General features: G+C 39.8%; 1 protein-coding gene across 2 annotated transcripts in view; it reads left to right on the top strand.

The window, feature by feature from the left end:
- The first annotated feature begins 1,662 nt into the window (after positions 1 to 1,662).
- Positions 1,663 to 26,164, top strand: part of LOC139122061 (apolipoprotein(a)-like) — a 97,917-nt gene continuing 73,415 nt past the window's right edge. For both annotated transcript variants that reach the window (XM_070687439.1, XM_070687440.1), the window contains exon 1: positions 1,663 to 1,783. In XM_070687439.1, coding sequence (XP_070543540.1) covers positions 1,723 to 1,783 — 61 coding nt within the window. In that variant the 5' untranslated portion in view covers positions 1,663 to 1,722. The remainder of the gene's footprint in view (positions 1,784 to 26,164) is intronic.

Below are 26,164 nucleotides of genomic sequence, written 5' to 3' on the forward strand. Positions count from 1 at the left end.
GGGTAAATTTGACATATGGGTTTTGGTTATTTTTCAGCGGGGGGGGGGGTCATCAATTTTTTGTCTGACAAAGGGGGGGGTCATCTTTTTTCACGAAAAATGCAGGGGGGTCTATATTTTTTGAACACCGGCGACAAGATTTTGCCGCCCCCCCCCCAGGCCGTAAAAACTGAACGTTCCCTAATGTTTATTTTCCATATTTGGCACGAAAGCATAGTACACCTAATCAGATAGCCTGACAAATTATTTTAATTTACTCGATCGACGCGACGATCGGCCGTACGCGACATGTAACGCCGCGACACCGGCGTTGGTGATCTCGTGAAAAGACCATGTCACTATAAGCAAACTAAAACGTTTAGGCACTACTGTAACAATGTTCTCTCGTGGCAGCTCGCTGGGTGTACGTTCTGAGAAAAGGAAGCCCTTGCCTCACAGCCGTACGGCATGATATATGCCCACCCGTAACTTTTACTTGCCTTTTATCTGGACAAAGGGGGCGATACGCAATGCAAGGTTTTGACGTATGCTAACTTCAAGACCCAAAGAGTGATTTCACGTTTGGTTGTATGGGCATGTCATAGGCCCTCTAATGTATGCTAAACTAGGCACAAGTGCTGTTAGATTTACGGGAGTCAACTATGTATTTTTTTATCTTATTTGACTATCTTTTTTAGCTTCAAGATGTTAATCTGATTCATAGATAAGTACGTATCATGAGAGGTGACCGGTTGTAATTTGTAAAATTCAAGATCTGCAACTCCCAAAAGTCGGTGTACCAGTGTTGAACAGAACGATTTCACATTGTTAATCCCGTTTCCCTTTAGGTCATTAATTGCTTCAAGGCAATTATTCTCATAACACTTCATAATATTGTACAATAATTGGATTGCTATAGATACCTTAAAATGTATTGGGCCATCTCTCTTACAAACTGTTAAATCAAGGTTACACCAGAGCAAGACTTGTCTCTATATCCAAACGTTTTTTTGGCAGGTATCGCAAGCTGGCAGATAAATACAATATCTCTCTTCGACAAATGATCACTGATGGCATCGGTGACATGGGGCCTTCGTTAGTGACCACTACCTATCTGACTTACAGATTGATATATGGCGGGTGCCACATGTGGGGCAGGATGCACTTACTATTTTCGAAACACCTGACATCACTTCTTGTCCTTTTGGCCAGAGGTCCATATATCTTTCTGTCATGAATTTGACTTTGTTTGTGTACCGTCTATTTACTGTCTGTTCTGTGCTGTTTTGTGTCGATGTTTACAACTATGATTGTCTTACAAATTCTGACCTAGTGTTATTGGATTATGGATTGGTATAATTGCGATTATTCTATCAATGATACGGATATGTTCATTCTGATATCTTCAGTGATCATAGTTTCTCGTTTCCTTGGCAAAGTTAACTGATACGATTTTCCCAGTAGTCTGCGACGATTGAATTTCAATTGGCATAAACGCGATGTCATGTAATAGTACCTGGTAAACATAAGGTCGCATGTATGTTAGCAAAATCGGTACTCTGTTACTCCTCATTTCCATATATTATAATTGTGTTTTTGTGAAGTGACCAATAGTGGGAGGCCGCCTTATTTATTCTTATACTAACCAATGGCTGTACGTTACTGGGTCTTTTCGGTTACGATCATCAAATATAAAGAGAATTATGAGCTGTTTCTTGTACAGTGCTTCATTGGAAGTTGTGCATGACTATGATTGCGATACTATTGACAACTATATTCATCGTAGTTGATTTTTCGGAATCAGGTAAGATATTCATCACTATGATAAACCTTTCATTTCACATTTCGCACTTTCTTGACTATAATTATTTATGCTGTTATTGTTCTGTGCGCAAGCAAATATTGTGATATCTTTGGTAAATCATACAAACTTTTGTATCTTCATGCAAGAGAAAACGTTTAAAGGTAGGGGACCCGATCCCAGGGATGGAGTTTGTTCTACTCAGTAAAAGGATTATGAAGGTGTCATAGCCTTTTGTTTCCATTGAAATTGTAATCTAGTAAGTACATTTCCTGGCAAGACAATCTTGAGCCTGAACCATACCTTTAAACTGGTCCATATGGTGATTGTTTATAAACTCTATGCCTCTGCCCCCCTGCCCCCCCCCCTCTCTCTCTCTCTCTCTCTCTCTCTCTCTCTCTCTCTCTCTCTCTCTCTCTCTCTCTCTCTCTCTCTCTCTCTCTCTCTCTCTGTTTAAATGCGTGTACACATGACAGGTTCCCTAGTGTTGTGAAGCGTGAAAATTTATTGTATAAACTGTTGACAAAAATAAACAATTTCATCCGATTGCCTCTCGCTGCAAATTTTGAGGCTTGTAAAAATTGACTCATGTATAGCATTTTAATTCATTTATCTATTATTCAGACTACTTGAATGATTTTCTCATTCGTTTATACAATAAATTTCTCCTCTACACAACAATGACGAATCTGTCATATTGAAACGATTATAGGTATATAATTACGGTTCCTTAAAACAAATCCTATGGGAGAGTAACCATGTTAAATCCGAGGTATCTTTCGTGTAAGAAAAAAACGGACAGAGTATAGTGTACGTCGAAACGAACTTGAACTGATCCGTTAGCTCAGTTGATAGAGGTTCCGAACTGAATTTGAGCACGTAGCTATTATTACCGATATAGCTTGATTGCCTCATCTGGCTCTGTCCACTTTTGGGACTTCTGTGGTGCTCTAGTATTTTTGGTCGATGTCATTGTTGCCGATGGTGTTGAATATTTAAAATATTTTACGCGTTGGTCTTCAGTCTTACACTGCCATATCTTTTCAAGTCCGACTTATATTGAAATGAGCTATCGTGTGATTAGACTACTGTGACGGAAATGGTATGGTGCCGGGCCCTCTTTGTTTTTTCCCACTTATTGCTAAACTGTAAAGTTAGGTGTTCAAGGATAGAACACCAATTAAACGCCTTTTTGTAACACTTTTTGAACGCGTCTAGACGTTCAGAAATTTAACACTACGTGTTCAACCAACGTTCAGTTTTTGAACACACGTTTGCAGATTTTGAACACTACGTGTTCACCAGACATTATGTTGAACACAATAGTGTTCCATATCTGAACCCACGTTGCACATGAAATGTGTTCAAAAAAGTTGAACGCATTTATACGTTCAAAGGACTGTAACACTTTTAAACGCATGGACCCCGTTCAACGATAAGTGTGTTAAAGGCTAGAACACATGATGCGCGCTTGTTGAACACCTTTAATTTTGGGCGTTCAGGGGGTGTTCAAGCCTTGAAATAACATTACAGACCACTGATATTCAGTAAAATTATTTTATTCTAAAAATACACAAAACATTTCTAAAGTAAAATACAATAATTTACTGTAAAATGGGCAAATAAACATTGCCACTTTGTATGTAAAGTTTGTCAGAGGAAAATACCAACGGTGTTAACACCCTCCTATCAAAAACATAAGCAATTAAAACGCCTATTAACACTGTAGATCGTTTTAAAAATATTAACATAGTAATGACAAAACAGGTTTTACTTAAATATTGTGGATTTTATGTTCATACGTGTTTATAACGTACAAAATATCATCTGAAAAAGCTCAAAATTTGGCTTACTTTATATATCGTGTTGAAACACGTACATGTATGAAATGCATACTCTATTTTTGTAAGATGGTTTTTAAAGACATTTCCTCTTGTATAGACAATTGTACATTTTGAAAAAAAAAATAGTCAGGCTTCTATGGTGCACATGGTTTATAGTTGTCCACACTAAAGTAAACATATGCCAAGATGTCAAAGTGTCACAGTAAGGCACAACATGCAGAAAGTTGGTCCTTGGCAGGATAAAACCTATTTCCTTTTCCAACCAAGTCCTTCATAGGAAAAAGGTTTGTTTGTTTGTAATATCTTAAAATAAACACTGAAATAAATCGGTGTCATCTCAAAAATCTACTTATCAGAAATTAAAAACATATTCGTAAAAACCTTTCAAATTCTGGTGTACCCTGCTATTAATTTTTATACCAATTTTTTTACCTAATACGGTAAAAATCACCCTTAAAAATAAAAAATGTAGATTTCATCATAGCTTGAATATCTCATATCATGGTAATCCTAATATCTTAAAAATGTCTGAAATGTCCTTAATGTCTTAAAAATGTAAAATTGCACATTTTTGCAATCTGAAAGAGGCTATCAGTAGAGATCTATGTCCTAAATATCAAAACTGTTCAATAAGCAGTTTTGAAGAAGATTTTGAAAGATTTTTTGACCAAAAATGACAAAAAATAAAATTTGAATATCACAACTAGCACAAATTTGAGTAAGGTCATTCTTAGGGACATGTTTACCAAATATTGAAGACGTCAGTAAAAGAGAAGAAGATTTTTGCCAAAAGATAGCAAAATAGGCCTCAAAAATATAAATTTGCATATTTTATCATAATTTGAACATATCTGATTTGGGTAATCCCTGGGGACCTGTAATCCAAATATTAAAGGATTCGTACAGGCTGTTATGAAGAAAAACCTTGGGATGTACAAATTTGAGGACGATGCTACACATCCACCTATTTAGCTGACAGCAAAGCTAAAACCAAGTTGCTAAGAACAAGAGACGTGTTGAGCTACAATACAAAATAATAGGTTTGGTAACAGGCTATGATCAACTAAATGTTACAGGGCCATTGGCTTTCAATGACGTGAAGTCTCCTTCATTAGATGCAAGAGGGAATAAAAAAATTTGAAGCAGAAAGTGACAGAAAATTCAGAGTGAAAATTCAGAAAATTATGTAATTCAGATTGAACATATTTACTCTGAATTTTCTGTCGCCTTCAGCTTTAATTTTTCATTCCACCCTTGCATCTGATAAGGGAGACTACTAGCTTATTCTCCGGCAGCATTTAGTTGATCATAGCATGCTACCGAAGTTTAGATTAATTCAGAAAAAAATACAGAAACTTAGCAAATTCAGTTACTGACCCTTGGAAGTTCAAATCTACATCAGAGATGAACTGAGGTTCTCAAGCTTGTTTCCAGACAGCTACCTGTACACTCGTCTTCTTCATTATCTGTACCACCAGGTTCTGTAACAACTTCGATTTTCAGTTAAATCCAACTTTTTACATCCTGAAAATAATGCAATTATAGGTAATATGGCGAGATGAGAATTTAAATGAATGACAAAGGGCTGATTAGGGGAAAGGGGAGACTTTCATATACAGTGCCTCTTTCAATACTGTCACAAAATATTGGCTTCTTCCCGTCATCAAGTGATTAAAATAAAAAAGCCAAACTCTCATATGCTGAAACGATACATTGTATACTCTGCGATGTTTAATTGATGTTTATATGCGATTGTCTCTACCAAAAGCCTTGTGTTAGCTGTGATTACGCAGCGGTACTATGCAAGGATTATCGATCGCGCTCAGGCCAAGGGTTATCGCTACAGTTTTGTTGCGATGACCCTTGACCCGAGTGAGATCGATCAATAGGCCATGGCCAAAAATACCACTGCGTACTCACAGCTAGTTGTTGGTATAGAGGCCACTGAAAAAAGGGTTCTTCACGTAGTTAGGCTATTTCAAAGTACAATGCAATTAATTTCGAAGAATAATAATATAGATGCTTCAAAATCTAATACCTTTAACTATTTTGGAGAAAAAACTTACCCTTTCTGGTCTGGAATCCGCACGATCACGACTTCAGGGTGCGCTTACAAGAAAAATGTCGCAACTTCAGTTTTGATGCATCATGGGATAGGGAAAGGCACCAAACTTGAACACCAAGTGTTAAGAAGTAGAACGCCTCTTGCACCCCGATGTTAAAATTTAAACGTTCATGGTGGTTTACTGATTCTTTTCAAAATTTCAAAATTTCAACCCGTAATACATTGTAAAATTAATTTGTATTCTTCCTTTTTTAGAAAAAACATGCTTTCAGCAATTGTAGACCGGAAATATTTTTCACTTAGTGTGAAATTCGTTACACCAAAATCCGTGTACGTTTGCCGGACAGCGAGGCAGTAGTAAATTTAATATAGCCATTGTAAAGTAAAAAACACAAAAGATTGTTAATTGTTTCACAGTATTGTAAAATTTCTGTGATGCTGAGTTTTTGAACACTTGAAGGAGATGGTTGTTAACACTACGTGTTCAGGTTTAGAACACCATTGTTAATAATATGAACACTAGTGTTAACAATATGAACACTAGTGTTAACAATATGAACACAAATGAACACAAGCCGTTCAAATTTGAACACCGACATGCACATTTTGAACACGTAAAGACTCGTCTAGCGTCCACTATTTTTACGGAGTGTGATTGTTCATCCTTTACACCAAAACGAATACTGTATGTTCATGCTGTTCGCAATAATTCACTTGGAAACGTTGGAACATTTTTTTGCTCAAGTAAGTGATTTTTTCGACAACCATATGTCAGCAATACACGGACAAAAATTAAGAAAGTGGGCCTAGTGCCAAAATTTCAGCTGGTCTTAATATACTATACGTACTGATTTCAAAATCGTCGGGCTTGAAAGCCAAGGCACGGTAAGACACAAGACTATTATGTGCAACATTTCGGGAAAATTTCAACACCCTCGGAAGTTAGAGTATCGAACGGAAACGAATAACAAGTTTGAGACGCATTCAGCATTACGGAGCACTCCGATAATATCATATCCATTTGGGATATCATCTTAAGTTGTAAAAACTGCAAAGAGAGTCATACTTTCTTTCAAAAAGCGAAAATGAAGTAACTTAATTGAAAAACATTCCCGAAAATAAAGATGATTTCTGTTTTCATTGGTTCGCCAAAGTCAGACATAATCGGAATACAAGTAAATGTTTCTTTCTGTCTTATTCTTGTCTTGTACATGTCTGATTTACTTTTCTTTGAAAACCTTTACAAGTTTGTCTTATGATACACTGTAAAGTTAGGTGTTCAAGGATAGAACACCAATTAAACGCCTTTTTGTAACACTTTTTGAACGCGTCCAGACGTTCAGAAATTTAACACTACGTGTTCAACCAACGTTCAGTTTTTGAACACACGTTTGCAGATTTTGAACACTACGTGTTCACCAGACATTATGTTGAACACAATAGTGTTCCATATCTGAACCCACGTTGCACATGAAATGTGTTCAAAAAATTCAACGCATTTACGCGTTCAAAGGACTGTAACACTTTTTGAACGCATGGACGCCGTTCAACGATGTGTTAAAGGCTAGAACACATGATGCGCACTTGTTGAACACCTTTAATTTTAGCTTTCAGGGGATGTTCAAACCTTGAAATCACAATACAGACAACTGATATTCAGTAAAATTATTTTATTCTAAAAATACACAAAAATTACTTGAGTAAAATACAATCATTTAGTGTAAAATGGGCAAATAAACATAGTCACTTTGTAAAGTTTGTAAGACGAAAATACCAACGGTGTTATCACCTTCCTATCAAAAACTTAAACAAAAGAAAAAATCCCCATAAACACTGTTGATCGTTTGGAAAAATATGAACAAAGTTATGACAAAACAGGTTTTTCATTAAATATTGTGGATTACGTTTTATGTTCATACTTGTTAAAAACGTACAAAAAATCTTTTGAAAAAGTTCAAAATTTGGCCTACTTATTGTGTTGAAAACACGAATATGTATAAAATGCATACTCCATTTTTGTTTTTCTTAATGATATTTCCTCTTGTATAAAAATTGTAAATTTTGAAAAAAGTTAGTGAAGGCTTCTCTAATGCATATGGTACCTATAATTGTCCACACAAAAGTAAACATCACATGTCAAGTTGTCAAAGTGTCACAGTAAGGCACAACATGCAGAAAGTTGGTAAAGTGGGTCCTTGGCAGTGTAAAACCTATTTCCTTGTCCAACAAAGTCCTTCATAAACAAAAGGGTATGTTTGTTTGTAATATCTTCAAATAAACCCTGAAATAGATCAGCGACATTCCCAAAATCTACTTATCAGAAATTAAAAACACATTAAAGCCCGGCTCGAAATGGACCGGGATCAGGATTAGTGCCAAGTTTGGGTGGGCGTTTTGGGGCATGGTTCTGCATAATGAGTCTGTTGGCAACGGTTGCGATCGTTCGCATTATCTGCGTAATCTGTTTGCTCTCAAATCACACTCAGGCTTGGGTACGTACACTGCAGCTTCGTTTCCCGGTTAGTAGTAAAGAAAGCGTGGACAACTGGGATGAAGTAAGATTTTACACCCCATTTTATTCATTTATCTACATGAAGCGAAGGAAAATTTAACCATCCATGTAACTAAAGTATAACCCTGACCTATATACGAACTCACGCGCAGCAGCTTGCGCAGCAGTGCATTGTCCTGAACTAAGCGGGCCTGCTGAGCATGTTTATACACGTTCCGAAGGTGGGAAGGTGGGAAATTCCGTGTGAGTCATCACCATCAAACTAGCCTATATAAAGGAGCCCCGTTGTCAGTCCGGCCGGCCGGTCGCGGAGTCTAGCTGATGTTGAACACGAAGTTCCTATCGGTACGAACTTGTTCACCTGATAGATAAAATTTTAGTAATTTCCTCTGAACTTAAAATGTGACGGAAGACCATTACTTCAAACAAAATGAGACGTTTCAGATGAATGGTACTGATATCTAAAGTGTTCACTCTTTTATCTCTACGTACAAATGTAGTTCCTAAGTCGTTCTCTATTCTATTCCCACCAACAAAACATTCAATACTCATTTCCCCTCCCCGATCTTTATCAATACTTATGATAATATCACAAGTTGTTCTGTTATCTGTTTTCATAGCATAATATCCAACCAAATCGTCAAATTCATCTCCAGTAGCTAACTTTACACATCTAATGAGAACTGTACCATGTTGAAGTATTTTCATATTATCAGTCATCTGTTGATTTACTGTCTGTAAAGTTAATTCAGCTGCCTCATCACCAACACTTTTAAGACCCAGTTTCTTTAAAGTTGTGTCCCAAAATAATCTAACTGGAACTCCGCTAGCTGTATACGAGCAATAATTCTCCCCCTCGTTTATCCACCTTCTTAGTGTATTATCTGCCTTCATTATTGTATTAAGAGGACTAATTTTAAGGTGAATCGGTATACCAAGAAGTGCAATGTATGGATTCGTAGGAGTAAGCCAATACGAAAATCTAACAATTTATATTTGTTTACATTGCTATCAAAATAAATCACATTCGGAGTTCCTGGTGGTTCAGCAACACCTCCTGCAATTTCACTATCCAATATATCTAAGATGTTACGCGGCACATTATAAGGCATGAATTTCTGACTATCCCCATCCCATGTCAGAGCAAAAGGAGTAGGATCATTCGAAGCCTTTGTGGCGTCAATTACAGTTTCATCAATGTCTTTAAGTTCGGAAAATTCTACAGCATGTTCGTGGGATTGCACCGCGGCATTGGCTAAAACGAAATATTTTTCGCGGTCTTTATAACGAAGGACGTAATCCTTATTATGATTAGCAGCCATCTTAGTATTATTGTTAACTTTAACATCACTCAGATCTTCAAGCTCAAGATTTTGCATACGAATTGTACCTAGACCGAAGCCACTTGGATCAGACATACTCCGTAGGGACCTATATACAGTGAAAATTAAAATAATACCTTGTAATATACAATACACAACCATGGCTTCAGCTATAGGAATGACAGTTCTCGGTGCTGTATTAAATGCAACGGCATTCACAGGAGGAAATATTATCGGACAAAAGCTTTCTGGTAATGGTGAGGCTCTTATTGAAGAGAAAGTTCGACATGATAAAGCATTAGAAAAATTTGAACATGATCGCAACGTCTGGTCAGAAAAAGATTACTACAGGCTGACTGGGAAAGAGAAAATCAAGCAAAGGATGCGCATGCTGCGGCAGAATTAAGAGATACAGATGCAGAAATCCTGGAAGAAGCAGAAGCGGTGCAAAGCAACTCTACGTCAGGCCCCTTTCGGAACGGTTCCGAAGGAGCAGTTCAATTCTCAGATTATTATCAACCCAGCCCTGAGCAAAAGAAATATGAGATGATCTATATTGCTGGAGGATTAGTCGTGGGATGGTTTATCTTCCGATAGGGTTCCTTCGGAACGCACCGGCCCCGCTTCGGGACTACTACAGCAATTCAATACAAAAGCTAATTGGCCAGTTATTGAAATCGATCATGTTCCCATCCTGATCTGTTATCCAGATACGCATTGAATTCATGTAATCTCCCCCTTTTCTCAATGGCATAGAAATTGCTCCGTTTTTAAAATCGTAAGTAACCTTTTCACTTATTTCTCTCGTATCCCGGATGGGAAGTATTTGTAAACAGTTCGATACTTTCCCCTGTATGTATCCTCCGGATTCGGAGTCACTTCCCTGAACTCTAAGTTCCGGAGGCACCGAACCAATGAAACATAATTTCCAGTAACATCGACTACATCTGAATGAACTATATATTTAGTGACTGTTAAGAAATCCACTTTCTTCGGACTAATAGTACTTTTTATAACTGGGTTGTCCTCAGGTTATCTGAAAAACCAACTACGTTGGCAAAGCTACCTGTAGCATTGAAATAACTTTAACATCTTTAGCCAAAGTTAGAAGAACGTGGTTGTCGGCAGATGTTTTTCAAAATTAATTTTTTGCTTCAACCCGATTGCTTTGTTTAACGTATCGATATTGTAGTTACCTGGACGTATTGATTTAGTCTTCTTCGGTTGGTCACCTTCTTGATATTTTATTACATTATTCGTCGATGTTATGTTATGCCATGAATTATATAGTCCGCACTCTAGCAGTCTTATCTTCGTAAACTGTGTCGTGTCAATGCAAGGGTAAAAATTAACAGTGACTGTTCACCTGTTTGGCTTTCAATCCAAATGATCATTGTTGTGCGCTGTATATATTACTAAGTATAAATGTTCGATGAATATTATTATTACGAAGTATAAGGTTCTGCAGGAATAATATTTTTCTGTTCAAGGAGATCTTTGGTTGCTACCGCGGCAGCAGTCGCACCGCCTAATTTTGCCAATCGAGTCAAATTTGGACGACTTGGATCGCCCATATCAATTTTCAGAAATTTGCTGGAGATCATAAGATATCCCATCGCAAGTCCTGCGATTACAATACCATCGTACATTGTGTTTACAACTGTTTTAATATCCATGATTGCTGACTAGTATATAAAATAAAAAATAAAAATAAAAATATGGGGAGTTAATCCATCTCATACAATGTAGAGGAGCTGGGTACACCCCCCTCCCCCTCCCCCTCCCCTCCCGTCGGAACTGTTCTGGATGGAGCTGCTACGTGCTCTGTTTTTTTCGCTTTCTGTGGAGGATCTTTCCGATCTGGACTCGATCGATTAACGGGACAGGGGGTATGCCGAGCACGCCCCCAATATAGCCTAATGCAGTCAATGAAACTCCCACAATTCCTAAAACAAGATAACATTTATTATACCAGCGTGAGCTATCGCGTGAGCTATCACACTGTTCTTTCATTGTAGGCGGTAGGCTTATACAGTTTGTCGCTACCGCATCACTCCCCTCCCCTCCCTCCCCCTTCATTGCTTGGCGTTTCTTCTCCTTGTTTTGCCTGTTCCATTCCGCTAGTCGCTTGCCCGCAGCAACTCTCCCTGGATGCTTCGGCGGTAACGTCACTTTCTCTATGTTGCGCTGTGTCGGAGTCGGGAAGGTCGTCCCTGACGGAGTCGTTTCCGGTGTGGGCTCCGTCGGCGGGGATTCTGACGGAGTCCCTGGCGGAAGCGTTTGCTGAGTCGGCGAAGTTGAATCCATTTATTTCAGGTACTATATTAAACCCGATTTTTTAAAATTTAAATGTTTACCCGTAATTAAACCGGTGGAAATTAGAGCAATCAGGGGCCCCCACGTGTACGCTATCCGTCCTGATAATCGTTTTATTTCACTGTTTAGAATAAAATCCTTTTTAAGATCAGTGGCATAGTTATCTCGGTCATCGATTGGAACTACCTGACTTATTGCACGGGCTCCTAGATCTATGAAACTTTGAGTGATGGTATCACTTATAAGAGAACTGTATTTCGCTTCATAGACTTTAAAGGCTCGTGTTATGAATTCATCGTTCCACCTTTCCACTTCTCTAACTGTAATCTCCTTACCAAAAAATAACTTACTTTGACCACTTGCGATGACACAGAGTATTTTTTCACGTTTTGTCTCTATTATGGATCGAGCGTCTGAAGGCACCGAAGACCCTTCGGAACGCGTATTTGCCGCTGCCGATGACTTTATTAAATTCTCCATTGTTTGCAGTATGTTATCTATTCTTAGTAAAAAATAAAAAATTCGTTTAAACCTGAATCCGAAATAAATATTAACATGGTCTGGAATGTTAGAATGATTCCGACAGGGATTCCGGAAAATTCTCCTCCATTTAAATCTATCTGTATATAGAAACAGAATAATGAGTACAGACCTATTCCCAGTTGCTTTTCAATTGAATAAGACGAGCGTACCGACAGTACAGCATGCTGATATTCCTTCCAAACCGAATGGGGAATAAAACCTATTCTCATGGACTTAGAAATATATGTAACGCCGACAGATAAATTTACTTTTCATCCACGGGATATATTTAAAGATAACGTAATCACTCATCGAACAGCTAAAGAAAGTAATGTCTGGTTGGGCAGTCCAAACATGAAATACTGGGACCAGCAATTAAATTTCGCCGTATGGTGCAGCACTACTGGTTGCGGTATATCATTCGCCCATCTCTTTGATAAGAAATTTCCCCGCAAATACGATCATTCTGCCGTTTCCATGTATACTTTACAATACGTCGTATCCTTCACGAAATGGGCGTTGCACTTCCAGACGATACCCCCACCTTCAAAGCGGGCGACAATCCGTACAATCTCGTCCAATATGAACTTCTCTGTACAGAATTTGGAATATAAGTCCAACGAAGTCCGACTTTCGATATCGAAAAGGTCAAAATAAAGGTCTTGGTTATGGATATGAATATTACACTAATCGTGGGCCTGTTCGACAGCCAAAAGCGATATACAACGGTCGGGACTTTTTCCTCTCCGCCGACGGAGGCGTTTTCTATACACATACCATTTTTGGAAAGAAAAAACATGTACTGTCCCGACAAAGACGACCGCACTATATTTCTTCCGAAATGATGGATCGGAGGGACAATACAATAGTTTCATTCCTCTGAAGGGAGACTCGGGACTAACAAAGGCCGGTCTCGCTCGCCTCAACGAAGTCTTGAAGCCTACGTATATTGCATACTTGGCGCACAAGCAAATATTCGTAGTACCATAGTGGGCGATACTGGCAGTGCACAGCAAGTCCGAAAAGAATCGGCGTTCTCCTCGAAGATGAAATTCGTAATACCGACAAAGTAATCAGTTATCGGCGATATCAAGACACAATAATGAATACTGGTGTCAAACTTGATATGGCAGTCTCACCCAATTTACTTCTCTTACCGTCTGAGATGGTCATTCTTTCGGGCCCGGCAATCTCGGTTATAATAATGAATTGCAATACGCAACAGAATCTATGTCCTTCGGGTGAACGGTGATATAAACACGGAAGTTCGAGAAAGTGCTATACATGAGATGGAAGGAGGGGGTCCGGATCCTGTGAAGTGGCAGGACGAGCCCGGAGGACCACCACCTCACAATGACACGACTCGGTCCCCGAAGGCCTTCGGAACGCTTCGGAACGGGCAGCAGCAGTGACCGGCGCAGACCCTATTCATGAATATGGTAAAATTGGTTTGTTATCTTTAGCAATATTCATTACATTAATGTACAGTATATAGATCCGATGTATGCAACTGTACCATTCAACATGATTGTAACTGGACCGACAAATTCTGGCAAAACGGAATATGTAATGGATCTCCTCACCGGTCCGTACCTAGGAAAATTCGAATATATAGTTTTCATTTGTCCGACATTCATGAACAATAAAACGTATAATAAAAGATTCATTTTCACCGATGACAACGTGTTTGTGTTTCCGGTCGGACTCGATGCTGTGATGATACACTAGCCTTCGTGCATAACGAATGGGCTGGCACGAACACTTTAATAATCCTCGACGACTGCGCTGCGTCCAAAGATATGAAGAAGCGCAGTGACGTTTTAGTCAAACTTGGTTCAGCGCAAGACACGACGGACTATCTGTCTGGGTTCTGACTCAGCAATATACTAGTATTAGTAAACCATTTAGGGAAAACATACAGATGTTAGTACTTTTTTTTACACACCGAGCAAGACAGACAACAAAACTATTATTAAAGAATATGGAATGGAGGTGTCAGAACGGGAAGCCGTGGGCCTGGTCAGCAATTGAAAAGTAGCCATTCAGTAAACTAGTATTTCATTTACGGCATCCGTACGACATAAAATTTTTCGTATAATATAGCAATTATGGAAGCTGAAGCGAAGGCCTCGCTGAAGGCACTCTTAGAGAATTATATTACAACCCGAAAACTGGTTTTGGAGGTGTACAAAAATTGTATGACGCAGCACGGGCCAGCGGACTCCACGTCACTAAGAAAGAGGTGCAGGACTGGTTAAAAACTCAGCTAACTTATAATCTACATAAACCGGTACCTCGTACTCGTGGCGCGTTCCGAAGGGGCCGGCGCGTTTTTGTAACATCGGTGGAGAGTTTTTGGCAGGCTGACCTCGTGGAATTCCCTCCCCCATTCGCAAAAGAGAACCGTAACATTCGATACATGCTAACAGTAATCGATGTACTCAGTAAATACGCATGGGCCAGGCCGATACAGTCAAAAACAGCTGATGATACGTTACAGGCGCTACAAGACGTGATTAAGAAATCCGGGAGAAGGCCCGACAAACTTCAGACAGATGAGGGGCGGGAATTTACTAATCGAAAAATGCAGGGGTGGCTCCAGGAGGCGGGAATTCATTGGTTTCACACCTACAGTGACAAAAAAGCTAGCGTCGTTGAACGTTTTAATCGGACTCTTAAGACGATGATGTGGAAATACTTTACATACAGACAGACACGAGAATGGCTTTCTATTCTACCAGAACTTCTTGAGAATTACAATAACACCGTTCACGGAAGTATCAAAATGAAACCCAGGGACGTAACAGAGGAGAACGATTGGCAGGCATTTTATACACTATTCGGTCCTGAGTTGGCAGCCGGGGGAGCCAACCCTGAATTCAAGCCGGGAGAACGTGTCCGAATTACAAAATACAAGACCACTTTAAGAAAGGATATTTGCCAAATTGGACAGAGGAGATTTTCGTAGTTTCAAAAGTTGTGTACGCAGCTGGCTTGGGAACACCACCAGTTTACAAAATAAAAGATCTGAATGGAGAGGAAATACTCGGCACTTTCTATTCTGATGAACTTCAGAGCGCACCTTCAGAACGCGACGAGCTGTACAGAGTAGAACGAATTTTGAAGACGAAAAAAATTAGAGGAAAGAAATATTATCTGATAAAATGGCGCGGTTATCCAGAAAGTTTCAATAGTTGGGAGCCGGAGGAAAATGTTATTAGAACTTCGTAAGTACTTCGTAAGTTCCTGTGCTGGTACTTGTCAAGTACTACGTAAGTACTAACGTAAGTATTTACGAAAGTTATTCAGTAAGTACCATGGAAAAAGTCTTAATTTCTTGAAAGCTGAAAGTGACAGCTTACCATTATTCTTCCAACCACCTGGCCAAGTATTTATCATGTACTGTCGTAAGTAATGTTCACTTATTGCATCTTTTTCGGCAGTATGTGGATGAGGTGGTACCCTCAGTTCCTGAACATATTAAGTTTGCAAGATCTTCAAAGCGACTTCTCATGTTGCCACGGTCCGTTCTTTCGATCCCCCTTGTTCAGCTTTATCAATAAGTTCTGGCTGAAGTATAATGTACACAACTGACATGAACCATAGACAAGTAACTCCAAAGTCCACCCTTTTCATCATATCAAGTGCTCGTAAGTCAAACGGAGCATTATAAGCACACACTGTTTCACAAGCATTAAGAAGTTTGTGTAGGTTCTCGAGTGAGACTCGAGGTTGTTCTAGTTGTTCTTGACCAGGTGGAAAGTAAGCTTTTTCAAGTTCCTCCTCCTCGAAACCGTCTATTAAAAATCCCTGGCTGCCGCCGGTCCATGCAATTCCAAAGTCAAAAGCTTGTGGAAAATCTACTGGTCCGACTGTCTCGGTATCAATTGTTGGATTAAGTATATTCTTGAGAACTTCAGGCGTAAGAGATTGATGAATTACCAAACATGGAAGCCTGTAGTCGTGGCAAATTTCTAAGAAAACTTTTTGAACTTATTGTGAATCTCTTCTAATTCTTCTAAGGCGGTACCGGTTATTTCGTACGACCTGGCTCGAGTCAACACATTCCGCCTGCAATAATCCCAAGGCATATCTTTGAATATGATAATGAAACTATGTAAATGGTCAAATGCTCTAGAAACAATCTTTTTTTCTTCCGACTCCGTGGAAACACCCCGGATTCTAGAAAAAGTTAGATGTTGAATTATGGAAGAGTCACAAATAATGTAGCGTTCGAAGGAGAGGCCCTCCCAGCCTGACATTGTAAACTAAGAGTATGTTCTATAAACTGATTCTGAAAATCAGCAATCGAAACGGGGGTGACACGCCCATTATAAAAGTCGGCAATGTTGCTGGAAAAACTAGTGTCAAATTCTGGTACGTGATACACCTCCGGTCCCTCCGCCAAATTTACTGCATCGTAACTCTTACCACTTCCAGTTGGTCCATTTATGAATATGTATGACATTTTGGGGATACTATATCATAGAAATTTTTTAAAAATTTTTTTTTATTAAGATATATACGATAAGACAATGACAATCCTTTCTATTTCAGATGCAATAAAAATACTTGAAACCGGAGAAAACATCAAAATTGATGATGGAGGCAAATTAGTATTTGGTGAATATGTAGATCCTTTCATATACGTAGACAGTGAGCTAGAAGTAGTTTTCAACATCGGACCTAAGTACGGTTCTAGAGATCCAGCTACATGTGATGGGGTGTGTGTCAGTTGGCAACCGAGTCTTCAAAAGTTTACTGATTTAATAATATTCCGTACCCTAGGTGAAAGTTTCGATGCATCTACTGCTAAAAGTTATGCTCTAAGCCTGGCCGCTCACTCCAAGAATACTATCGGAACCGTCACCGAAGGGAATCCTATCGGAACGACCTGCGGATTTTACAATCCATCTAAAGTGTATCAGAAGCGAGGGAGCGAGGCACAGCCGGGCATGAGGTATTTTAAATTTCAGTTTAAAAGAGGGAGAGGGAGAGGGAGAGGGGTTCACGATTTCGCTACATGTATTGATATGGTTCAAGAAATTGACTGCGGTTTTAAAACAGTGAGTCCGTTACTACCAGTCCGAGAAAATCCTGCTATTGTACCTCGTAATATCCGAAAAGGTAGTAAGATAGAATTCTTAGCATTTAAACCGCGATTAAGTAAGCGTGGCCTTTCTTTCACTGTTGAGAGATTAATATTTTGTGCTGCGCCTAATAAACCAGAAATTCAAGATGTGGAAGAACTAGTCGACTTAGAAAGATTAGGTGAGATATATAAACAAATAAATGCTGACAAAAATATTATAGTGGATTTTGATGACCTATCATAGAATAATTATTTTTCATTTTAAAAATTTTTAGGATAGTATATATCATAAAGATTATTATGTCCCGTCAATTACATACAGCATTCAAGGGAGCAGTTTTACGAAAAGAATTTCCTGAAGTCAAGCGAGTCAAGGATATCGGGGAGCTGGTGGATATTGAAGGTATGGTCAAAGGGCCAAAGGGCGGAACGAAAGATGTACTCTGTTTATACCGAAATGGAAGTCAAATTATCGGATCCGAAAACTGGTAATACACAATCGCGTTCATTGTATGTTAAATTAAATGATACATACACAAAAGATGTAAGAGGATCGGGATTGGATGTGGGGCAACAATTAATAGATCGCTACGATCGTATGCTTGATACAATTGAAAATGTTGAGGGTTCTGGTCTCGTTCTCGAGGAGATACTTAATTTTGAAGTAATTCTAGTAGAAGTTTTACTCGGGGCTGGGGCTCCTACGGGAACGGAACGAGTCCAACTTCCTGGATGGTTAAAAAATAAGCATTGTGTGAGCGATCTGGTGCTACCTTCGGGCAGCGAGAACTGTTTTCAATACGCCATCGTAGCAAGTTTAAAGTTGGCCGACCCCGAGTTTCGTGAAAAGAAATGTGGTCAGGTAAGGAGAAAATGGAATACGTACGCCCCATTTATGGCTGACTACTGTTGGGAAGGTATTCCCTTTCCTACGCCCGCCGATCTGACTGTATTCAGGCGCTTCGAGCAGCAAAATCCAGGCATCAAACTTCAAGTATTTCAGATCTACGAAAATGATCCCGCTCCCCCGTCCGACATAACTGTGTTATATAGTGCCCCTGGCGGAGCCCCTGACGGAACCGTTCCGATAAGGGAAGGTGAAGCCCGTTCCGAAGGCGGAGCCGATAGGAATCAAATAGCAAATATCTTACTGATAGTTGGCGAAGACGGCGGCCGTTCTCACTTCGTACCAATTACTGCGGAAAATCGCCTTCGTAATTCTCGTACTAATCGAAAGAATGAGCGCAGACGGAAGTGTATTTGTATGGTTTGTAAAAGAGGTTTTAAGTCAACAGAAGAATTAGAAAAACATCAGGTATACTGTGGAACAGACACTGCCCAGCCAGATTTTCCTAAGGAAGTGTGTCAATTTGAAGGACATCGGAAGAAGGTTCCTTCTCCCTACGTCGTCTATGCAGATACTGAGGCAATTATTGAGAAGGGGACCGGCCGACACATTCCAATTTGTCTTTCGTATGTTATGGTGGAACGGGGGTGGGAGGATCGCGGACCCCTTCGGAACGAGGCCCGGGCCGACCCACTGTTTATGGTAAAAGAACATTCACAGGTCTCTCCTGTGTTACAGACTTTCTAAAGGATATGAAAGAACGGGCCGAGTATTATTCTAAATCGTATTATTGGAAAATAATACCGATGAGGGATCCTTCTAATTACCGGCGCGACGGATGTGATCCAGTCTGTATTGCATGTGGAGAGCCGGCAGGATACCGAGTAGTGAAGGAGGAGGCGACCTTCTATTGCGAAGGATGCCGGCCGTCGAGAACCATTCCTATCTACTTTCACAACCTCAAGGGATACGATGGTTCTTTTATTTTGAAAGAATTACATGAAATCGACGCCGGAGGGGGACCAGAGCCTAAAATTATAGCTAAGCGAGCAATGGAGGAATTATGGGTCTCTCGAAAACATTTATTTTTCACGCCTCAATTGTTGTTCCGAGGGAAGAGGGAGATAAAGAGACGTTTCTTTTCTATAAAGTTTATGGACAGTGCTCAGCTGATGATGGGGTCATTGGCGAAGTTGGCAAAAACTGTGCCGGACCACGGATGGACGGCAGTACCACTTACGTACCCGGACATTCAAAGGGCGAAAGGTTTCTTCCCCTACGAATATTTAGACTCGGTTGACAGACTGGGAGAGGAGGAGCTCCCGGAGAGGGGGGAATTTTATAGCGAATTGACGGAAGAGGGGATTTCTGAGTCCGATTACGAACATGCTTTGCGAGTATGGGACGAAGTTGGATGTAAGACGATTCGTGATTATATGGAATTCTATTGTGAGACTGACGTTCTACTTCTTGCAAATATATTCGAAAATTTCCGTGACACATGTTTAGAAGCGTACAAGTTAGATCCAGCCCACTATATGTCGGCGCCCGGCTTGACATGGGATGCTATGTTACTTTACACGGGTAATAAGTTTAAACTCATTCAAGATGCTGAGCAGATGACTTTCGTACAACGGGGAATTCGAGGCGGCATCAGCCAGTGTAATATTCATTATTTACAGACAATCATCCTGCTTACGCTGGCCCCGCCGGCGGGAATACTTACGTTAGTTACGATCCAGAGAAGCCGGTGACCGAAATAAAATATCTCGATGCAAACAATCTCTACGGCTGGGCAATGAGTCAGGCAATGCCTACGGGCGGACTTCATTGGATGACGATGGAAGAGTGGGAGGAATGGGAAGAAGGGGCCCGAGGCGGAGCGGGGGGCGGAGCCGGCGGAGCGTGGGGACCTGGTTCCACCTTTCCACCAAGTTTTCTAGAAGTAGACTTAGAATACCCAGCCGAATTACATGAAGAACACAGCGATTTGCCATTAGCGCCGCATCACTATGAATTTCCGAGGCAGGGCGGTCGACTGATTACAAGTGTGATGGATAGAGAGTCCTATGTCTTACACTACAAGTTGCTGGAATTCTATCTTCGGATGGGAATGAGATTGAAAAAGATTTATCGGGTGCTTGCTTTCGATGAAGCTCCATGTCTCGCGAAATATATTGACTTTAACACTAAAATGAGGACAAAGGGGAGGACAGATTTCGAAAAGAATTTCTATAAGCTGATGAATAATGCAATGTTCGGTAAGACAATAGAAGATGTTCGAAAGTACAGAGACTTTAAATTTGTTTCGGACTGGAACGGCACGGATAGTGGACGTAAAAAGATTCAGAAGTATAATCCAAAGATGAAACATATAACTTTCATAACTTCCGAAGAGGATGGTGATTCCTGCGACAGTGCCCTACTGGAACTGAAAACGGATGAGCATAGATATGTAAAACCAGTTTTCATCGGCGCCGCAGTACTGGAACTTTCTAAGCTGCTTATGTATGAGACGCATTACAATTACTTTCGGGTCCAGTTCCCTGGAATACGATTAGCCTACATGGATACTGACAGTTTTGTTTACAGTGTGCCGATCCCGAACGCCTCCCGGACGGCTCACGCGTCAGCACTTTCAATGATATAGTCCGAGAAGATGTTGAAAAGAATGGTGAGAAGTCTATATATGATACTAGTGGGATGAGCTCCGCCCCCAACTTTCCGAAGATTAATAAAAAAGTGATAGGTAAATTTAAAGATGAGTTGAATGGTGAACCTATTCTTGATTTTGTCGGCATACGCTCGAAAGTGTATGCTTTTCGAACTCCAACTTCGGAGACGAAAAAAAATAAAGGGGTGAAAGATGTTTGTGTTAGAAAACATTTGAACTTTGAAGATTATAAAGATCTATTTGAAACTGGGAAGAAGCCCGAGCCGGCACAGTTTGTACAGTTTGTACGGAAAAAGGCTGGAGAAATCCGTAGTGAAAAGCGTAGTAAAATCATGATGGCGCCAAATGATATCAAACGTGTGCAGTTATATAATCCAGACACGGGCGAATGGCTGGCAGAAACATGGCCGATAGGAAGGACGACGGGTTTAAAATTGTAAAGACTTTAATCTACTATTTTCAATAGAGACCAGGGCATCACTGATAACATAAATGTGGGCAAATATATGACATCGTGAGCGTCATCGCCAACCTAATTGAGGTGTCTTTCTTCAGAATTTCAAGTTGAATTCCGTCCTTTGTGTTCATTACTTTTAAACCATTTCCATGAAACTCAATATCTTTAAAACTACGCAGATCGATAAACAGACAGAATTTATTCTTCAAATAATCGACCTCATCTATATCAATTTCACACCATCTTTATCTTCAGCAAAATACCGTCGCACCTCTCGCCAAAATTGTCTTGGTATCATCTTCTGAGCGTACACTTTGTTTGCAATGCCTTCGATTGATACAGACACAGATTCAATGGAGGGGTTAAAGAAAAATTCACTGTTCAGTTCTGCATGATACTGATTTTTAGTGAAGAGTATAGCGATACCTCTAATGCTACGTCGTGGTACTTTATATTTTCATTGATAACCGTGTCCGATTCTTTGAATGGGATTGTTCTAAAATAATGTATATGCTCGTAAAGGTAACTTTTTCCACCGTTGTAATAACCAGCAGTTGACCTCGCGAGATCGAGGTCAGAAATTGTCTCGTATTCCATTTGAATGTTTTTTAATTTATAATTGGCTGTAAAAATATTATTAATAAGCGATAAGTAATTGTAAGATGGGTGCAAGCGTAATTTCCCATTCAATATGACTCCCTAACGCTGATGGATATGCAACTCCATGGCCTGTTATGAGGGGGTGAGTGAGACGAATAGCATATTTTGTTTTATATGTGTCGAAAAGTAACTTATCGCCCACGACGGTGGCATCTGCATCGTTCGAACCGCTTCTTAATTTTCTTAGATTTTCGTTCTGAATTCCGTACAGTGTCATGTTCGATCTCTCCTTTTTATGTTTGAAGAGATCGCGATAACATTCAATAAGGTTATATTTATTCAAATCGAAAGTGTCTGACCCTCAAATGTGAGTTTCATACGCTCCACCAAATTTTTTGCAACATTTTGTACTACTCGGTTATTTTCATCTCCCATTACTTCGAGATCAAAAACCAGGTCGAAAGTATCTGGAACTAAGAGTACTCCGCTTTCTAACTTCGGACATCGTATGATAAGTGTCTGGCCTGGATCTGCCTCACTTGGATTATGAGCAATCACGTGATGAGTTCTTTCTGACTTCGTTCCATTCGGTATTCGGTTGGTGAAAGTCGGTGATAATGTTCTATCGTACCCCATTTTTCGTGTAATGTATATAGTAGAAGAAAAAAGAAATACATAAAAAAAATTTAAGTTTCACTTTGTGTATATAATGACTTAGAAGAAAAAATCACATCTTTACATAAATATTTCCAGTCTGCCTGAAAGATAAATCGATTACCTGTGTCGCGAATCAATCGAAGAACCCAATATTCTTGTAGATGATGAGCCTCTTGGTCATCCTCAGTATCCTGGAATACAGCTATGAATTCTAGTCGCTTAAAGAAGTTAGTCTTCTGACATTCCTTCACGAAAGCTAATATGTTATGATATAGATTATCATCTTTGAGTCGGACACCTGGATTTGCTCGAAGGATATGTCGATTTACTCGTCGAAGTTTGCACCATTCCAATTCGACAGAGAAAACCAACAGGTCTTTATTTTTAGAAAGAAACTTTGCAATATTCTTTTCACCAAACATGTCGATTCCGTAGGGGGGTGATATATTAATACATAATTTTATTTATAATTACTAATGTTAAACCAGTTAAAAATATCCATAGCTGTTCTCCAACAAATCCGACACCGATCCTGCTGTTTTTAATAGAAAACTGACAAGGGAGCCGATTAAACCTGGTATTGCAGCAGCACTTTTTTGCGGCCAAGGTTTTTAACCATTCGCCAAATTGCTTTACAATTTCTTTCGCTTTTGTATATACTTTGGGCGGACCTGAACTCCTGCATTTGCGCCAGTTCCTGCTCCTGCTCCCCCTGCTCCCCCTCCTCCTCTAGTTACAGCCAGGGCAATTGTTGATATTGTCATTCCAAGGGCAGTCAGTATTGCAGCGATTGTAATACCATTTCGTTTAAATAACTCTGTCAGCTTCAACCTAAGTGACAAATCTGGATCAGAAATTACATCACGAAGAGACCTAGTCGTAGCCAGTCTTTCACGTGCCCCACTGATCATATCAAGTTGTACTTCAATTCGATCATCATTTTAGCTAGTCTTGTTCTGAGTTCGGGTGTAAGTTCTGTCTGCTCTAACAGATTTTCTCTTTCACTGTAAAGCTCATCAAGACGCATATTTGCTATCTTTAATTCATCAACAAAAGCTCTATATTCTGGGTTTAGATTGTTCCATTGGTCGATTTTATTTTCAAAAGCTTGTATTTTATCTGCATTACCAGAAGCATCTTGCCGTAACTCTGTCAGTTTATCTTTGTATATACCCATGTCTTCTGGCGACATCTTCTCAGCCGGTATTTTATCGGTTATCACATCTTCAGAATGCAATTCACGACTCACATTTTCGGGCTCTGCGCTAGAGCGACCTCCTAATACTTCTCTAATAAATGCATGTCCTCCTTTTTTACTCCTTAATGTGACTAGCTTATAAAATCCACCTCCTCTGTCTTTAGACAGCTTGAGGTCTTTATAATACAGCTTTCCATCCCTAACCTCAGATTCCATAGTCAATACATTTAGTGCATCCGGATTAGTAATTTTATTCTCATCTAAGAATTTATTAACCATTCTTAATTTTTCATTTGCTCTAAGTTCAGTCAAACGATCGACCTGCGGGCTCCGCGCGCTTGAGCTAGCAAGGAAAGGATCAGCTTCTGCAAGGGCATTATCATCGTCTATGAAGTATGTTTCAGCAGTAGCGTCATCATCATCATTTAAATTTGCATCATCGAAATCCTGGAGTGGTATATCTTCTCCTCCTTCTGCCATATTGTATTTCTATATTACTACAATTATTTTTTATCCCCCTTACATATACAGTAAAAATGCACATCTCAGTTGTTGAAAGCGTTGAACAATTGGCTGATTACATAGAAAGAACAAGTGCTGCATATCGACGAAGTTATAAATTAATGGGTCGAATTGATATGGCTCTTAATATTACTAAGGGAATTCTTGTAAGCTCTGCTGTAATAGCAGCAATTCCAACAGTTCCGGTACTGTTAGCCTTAACTCCTATACCAGGTGTTGTTATTGATGTAATACAAGGGAAAACGGGTGTAGCAAAGAGGCGAGAGAAATATAAACATTATTACGTTCAATATAAACAGCTGCTTACACAAATACAAGAAAAAGCTGCAACCCTTCGGAACGAGGAGGCTCCGGGGTCAGAACTTATTCAGAACATATTTCATCAGGCGCTAGAAATTCAAAAACAAGAAGGATTTAGTCCACCTCTGGAAAGATATTTAAGACATTATGGATTGAATGGATATGAAATTTAGTTCGTACCGATAGGAACTTCGTGTTCAACATCAGCTAGACTCCGCGACCGGCCGGACTGACAACGGGCCTTTATATAGGCTAGTTTGATGGTGATGACTCACACGGAATTTCCCGTACATGTTTATACATGTTGTGTATTTAGGTCAGACAGAACAAGTTTCTACATGTCCACTAGTGGTCCGTTCTAATACCCAGTGAGTCATAGCTACTGTATTGCGCAAGTCCAGGATCTGACTCAGCAGGGAATTTCCCCGCTTAGTTCAGAACAATGCACTGTTGCGCGTGCGTGAGTTCGTATATAGGTCAGGGTCATACTTTAGTTACATGGATGGTTAAATTTTCCTTCGCTTCATGTAGATAAATGAATAAAATGGGGTGTAAAATTCTTACTTCATCCCAGTTGTCCACGTTTACTTTACTACTCGGTTCGTTTCAGTTATGCCATGGCAATACTCGAAAGAAAAAAGAAAGAAAGAAAAACTAGGAAGGAAAAGGAACACGTCAGGAAAATGGTAGGAAATAAGTAAACGCGACGTCATGACCGATCGCAAAAACTAAAGGAAATTCACGGAAGGGTCGAGACTTCCTTGAATCTCGTGTATCACGATATTTGTAATAGCGATCGCGGTCAGTTGCTCGGTTGCTTGGCGGCGGGGTGATATCGAAAAATTATCACGAGTTATGTTTATTTTCGGAGCAATTGCAAGTTTTGCTCGAAACGTTTGTTAACCTTCAACTGGAATCAATGACAGACTGGGTTCCTCTCCGTCTTTCTTTCTACCTCCATGGTTATTGAAGGAATTAAAGTCCAGCTTTTGACGAAATATTATTACGATGTAGCGCGGAATCAATGAGCTGTCCTCAGACACGCGTATTCTAAAGCGTTCACAAGATTGGGTGATGGCGCTTACTTGCTCATCTTGAACTGAAAGCCTTTCGGATTGAATGTTTCAACTGTTCAAATATCTTACAATTTTTGTTAAATTCTCATCACAGAAGTCCAAATGTAACTGGGATAATCGGTATGTCAAAACCTTACTAGTACCAGCCCTCCGAACACGACATGTCATTTCCACGTGTAAAAACACGTGTACATACGGCCGTTTTCGGGGCCAGCATATATATCACAAACAACTGTTCAGTACCGTCAAGTTCGGCCGTAGATTTGGAAGGGGGGAGTTAAAAACGTGGATCTCTTCGACTGACAATAATTAAATTGATCATGGAGGCTACCGCCATGTTTTGATGGTTATTTTTGATGCCATTCTCAGTGCAAACAACG

The sequence above is a fragment of the Ptychodera flava genome, chromosome 21 (genome assembly GCF_041260155.1).
Source record: "Ptychodera flava strain L36383 chromosome 21, AS_Pfla_20210202, whole genome shotgun sequence".
Lineage (NCBI taxonomy): Eukaryota > Metazoa > Hemichordata > Enteropneusta > Ptychoderidae > Ptychodera > Ptychodera flava.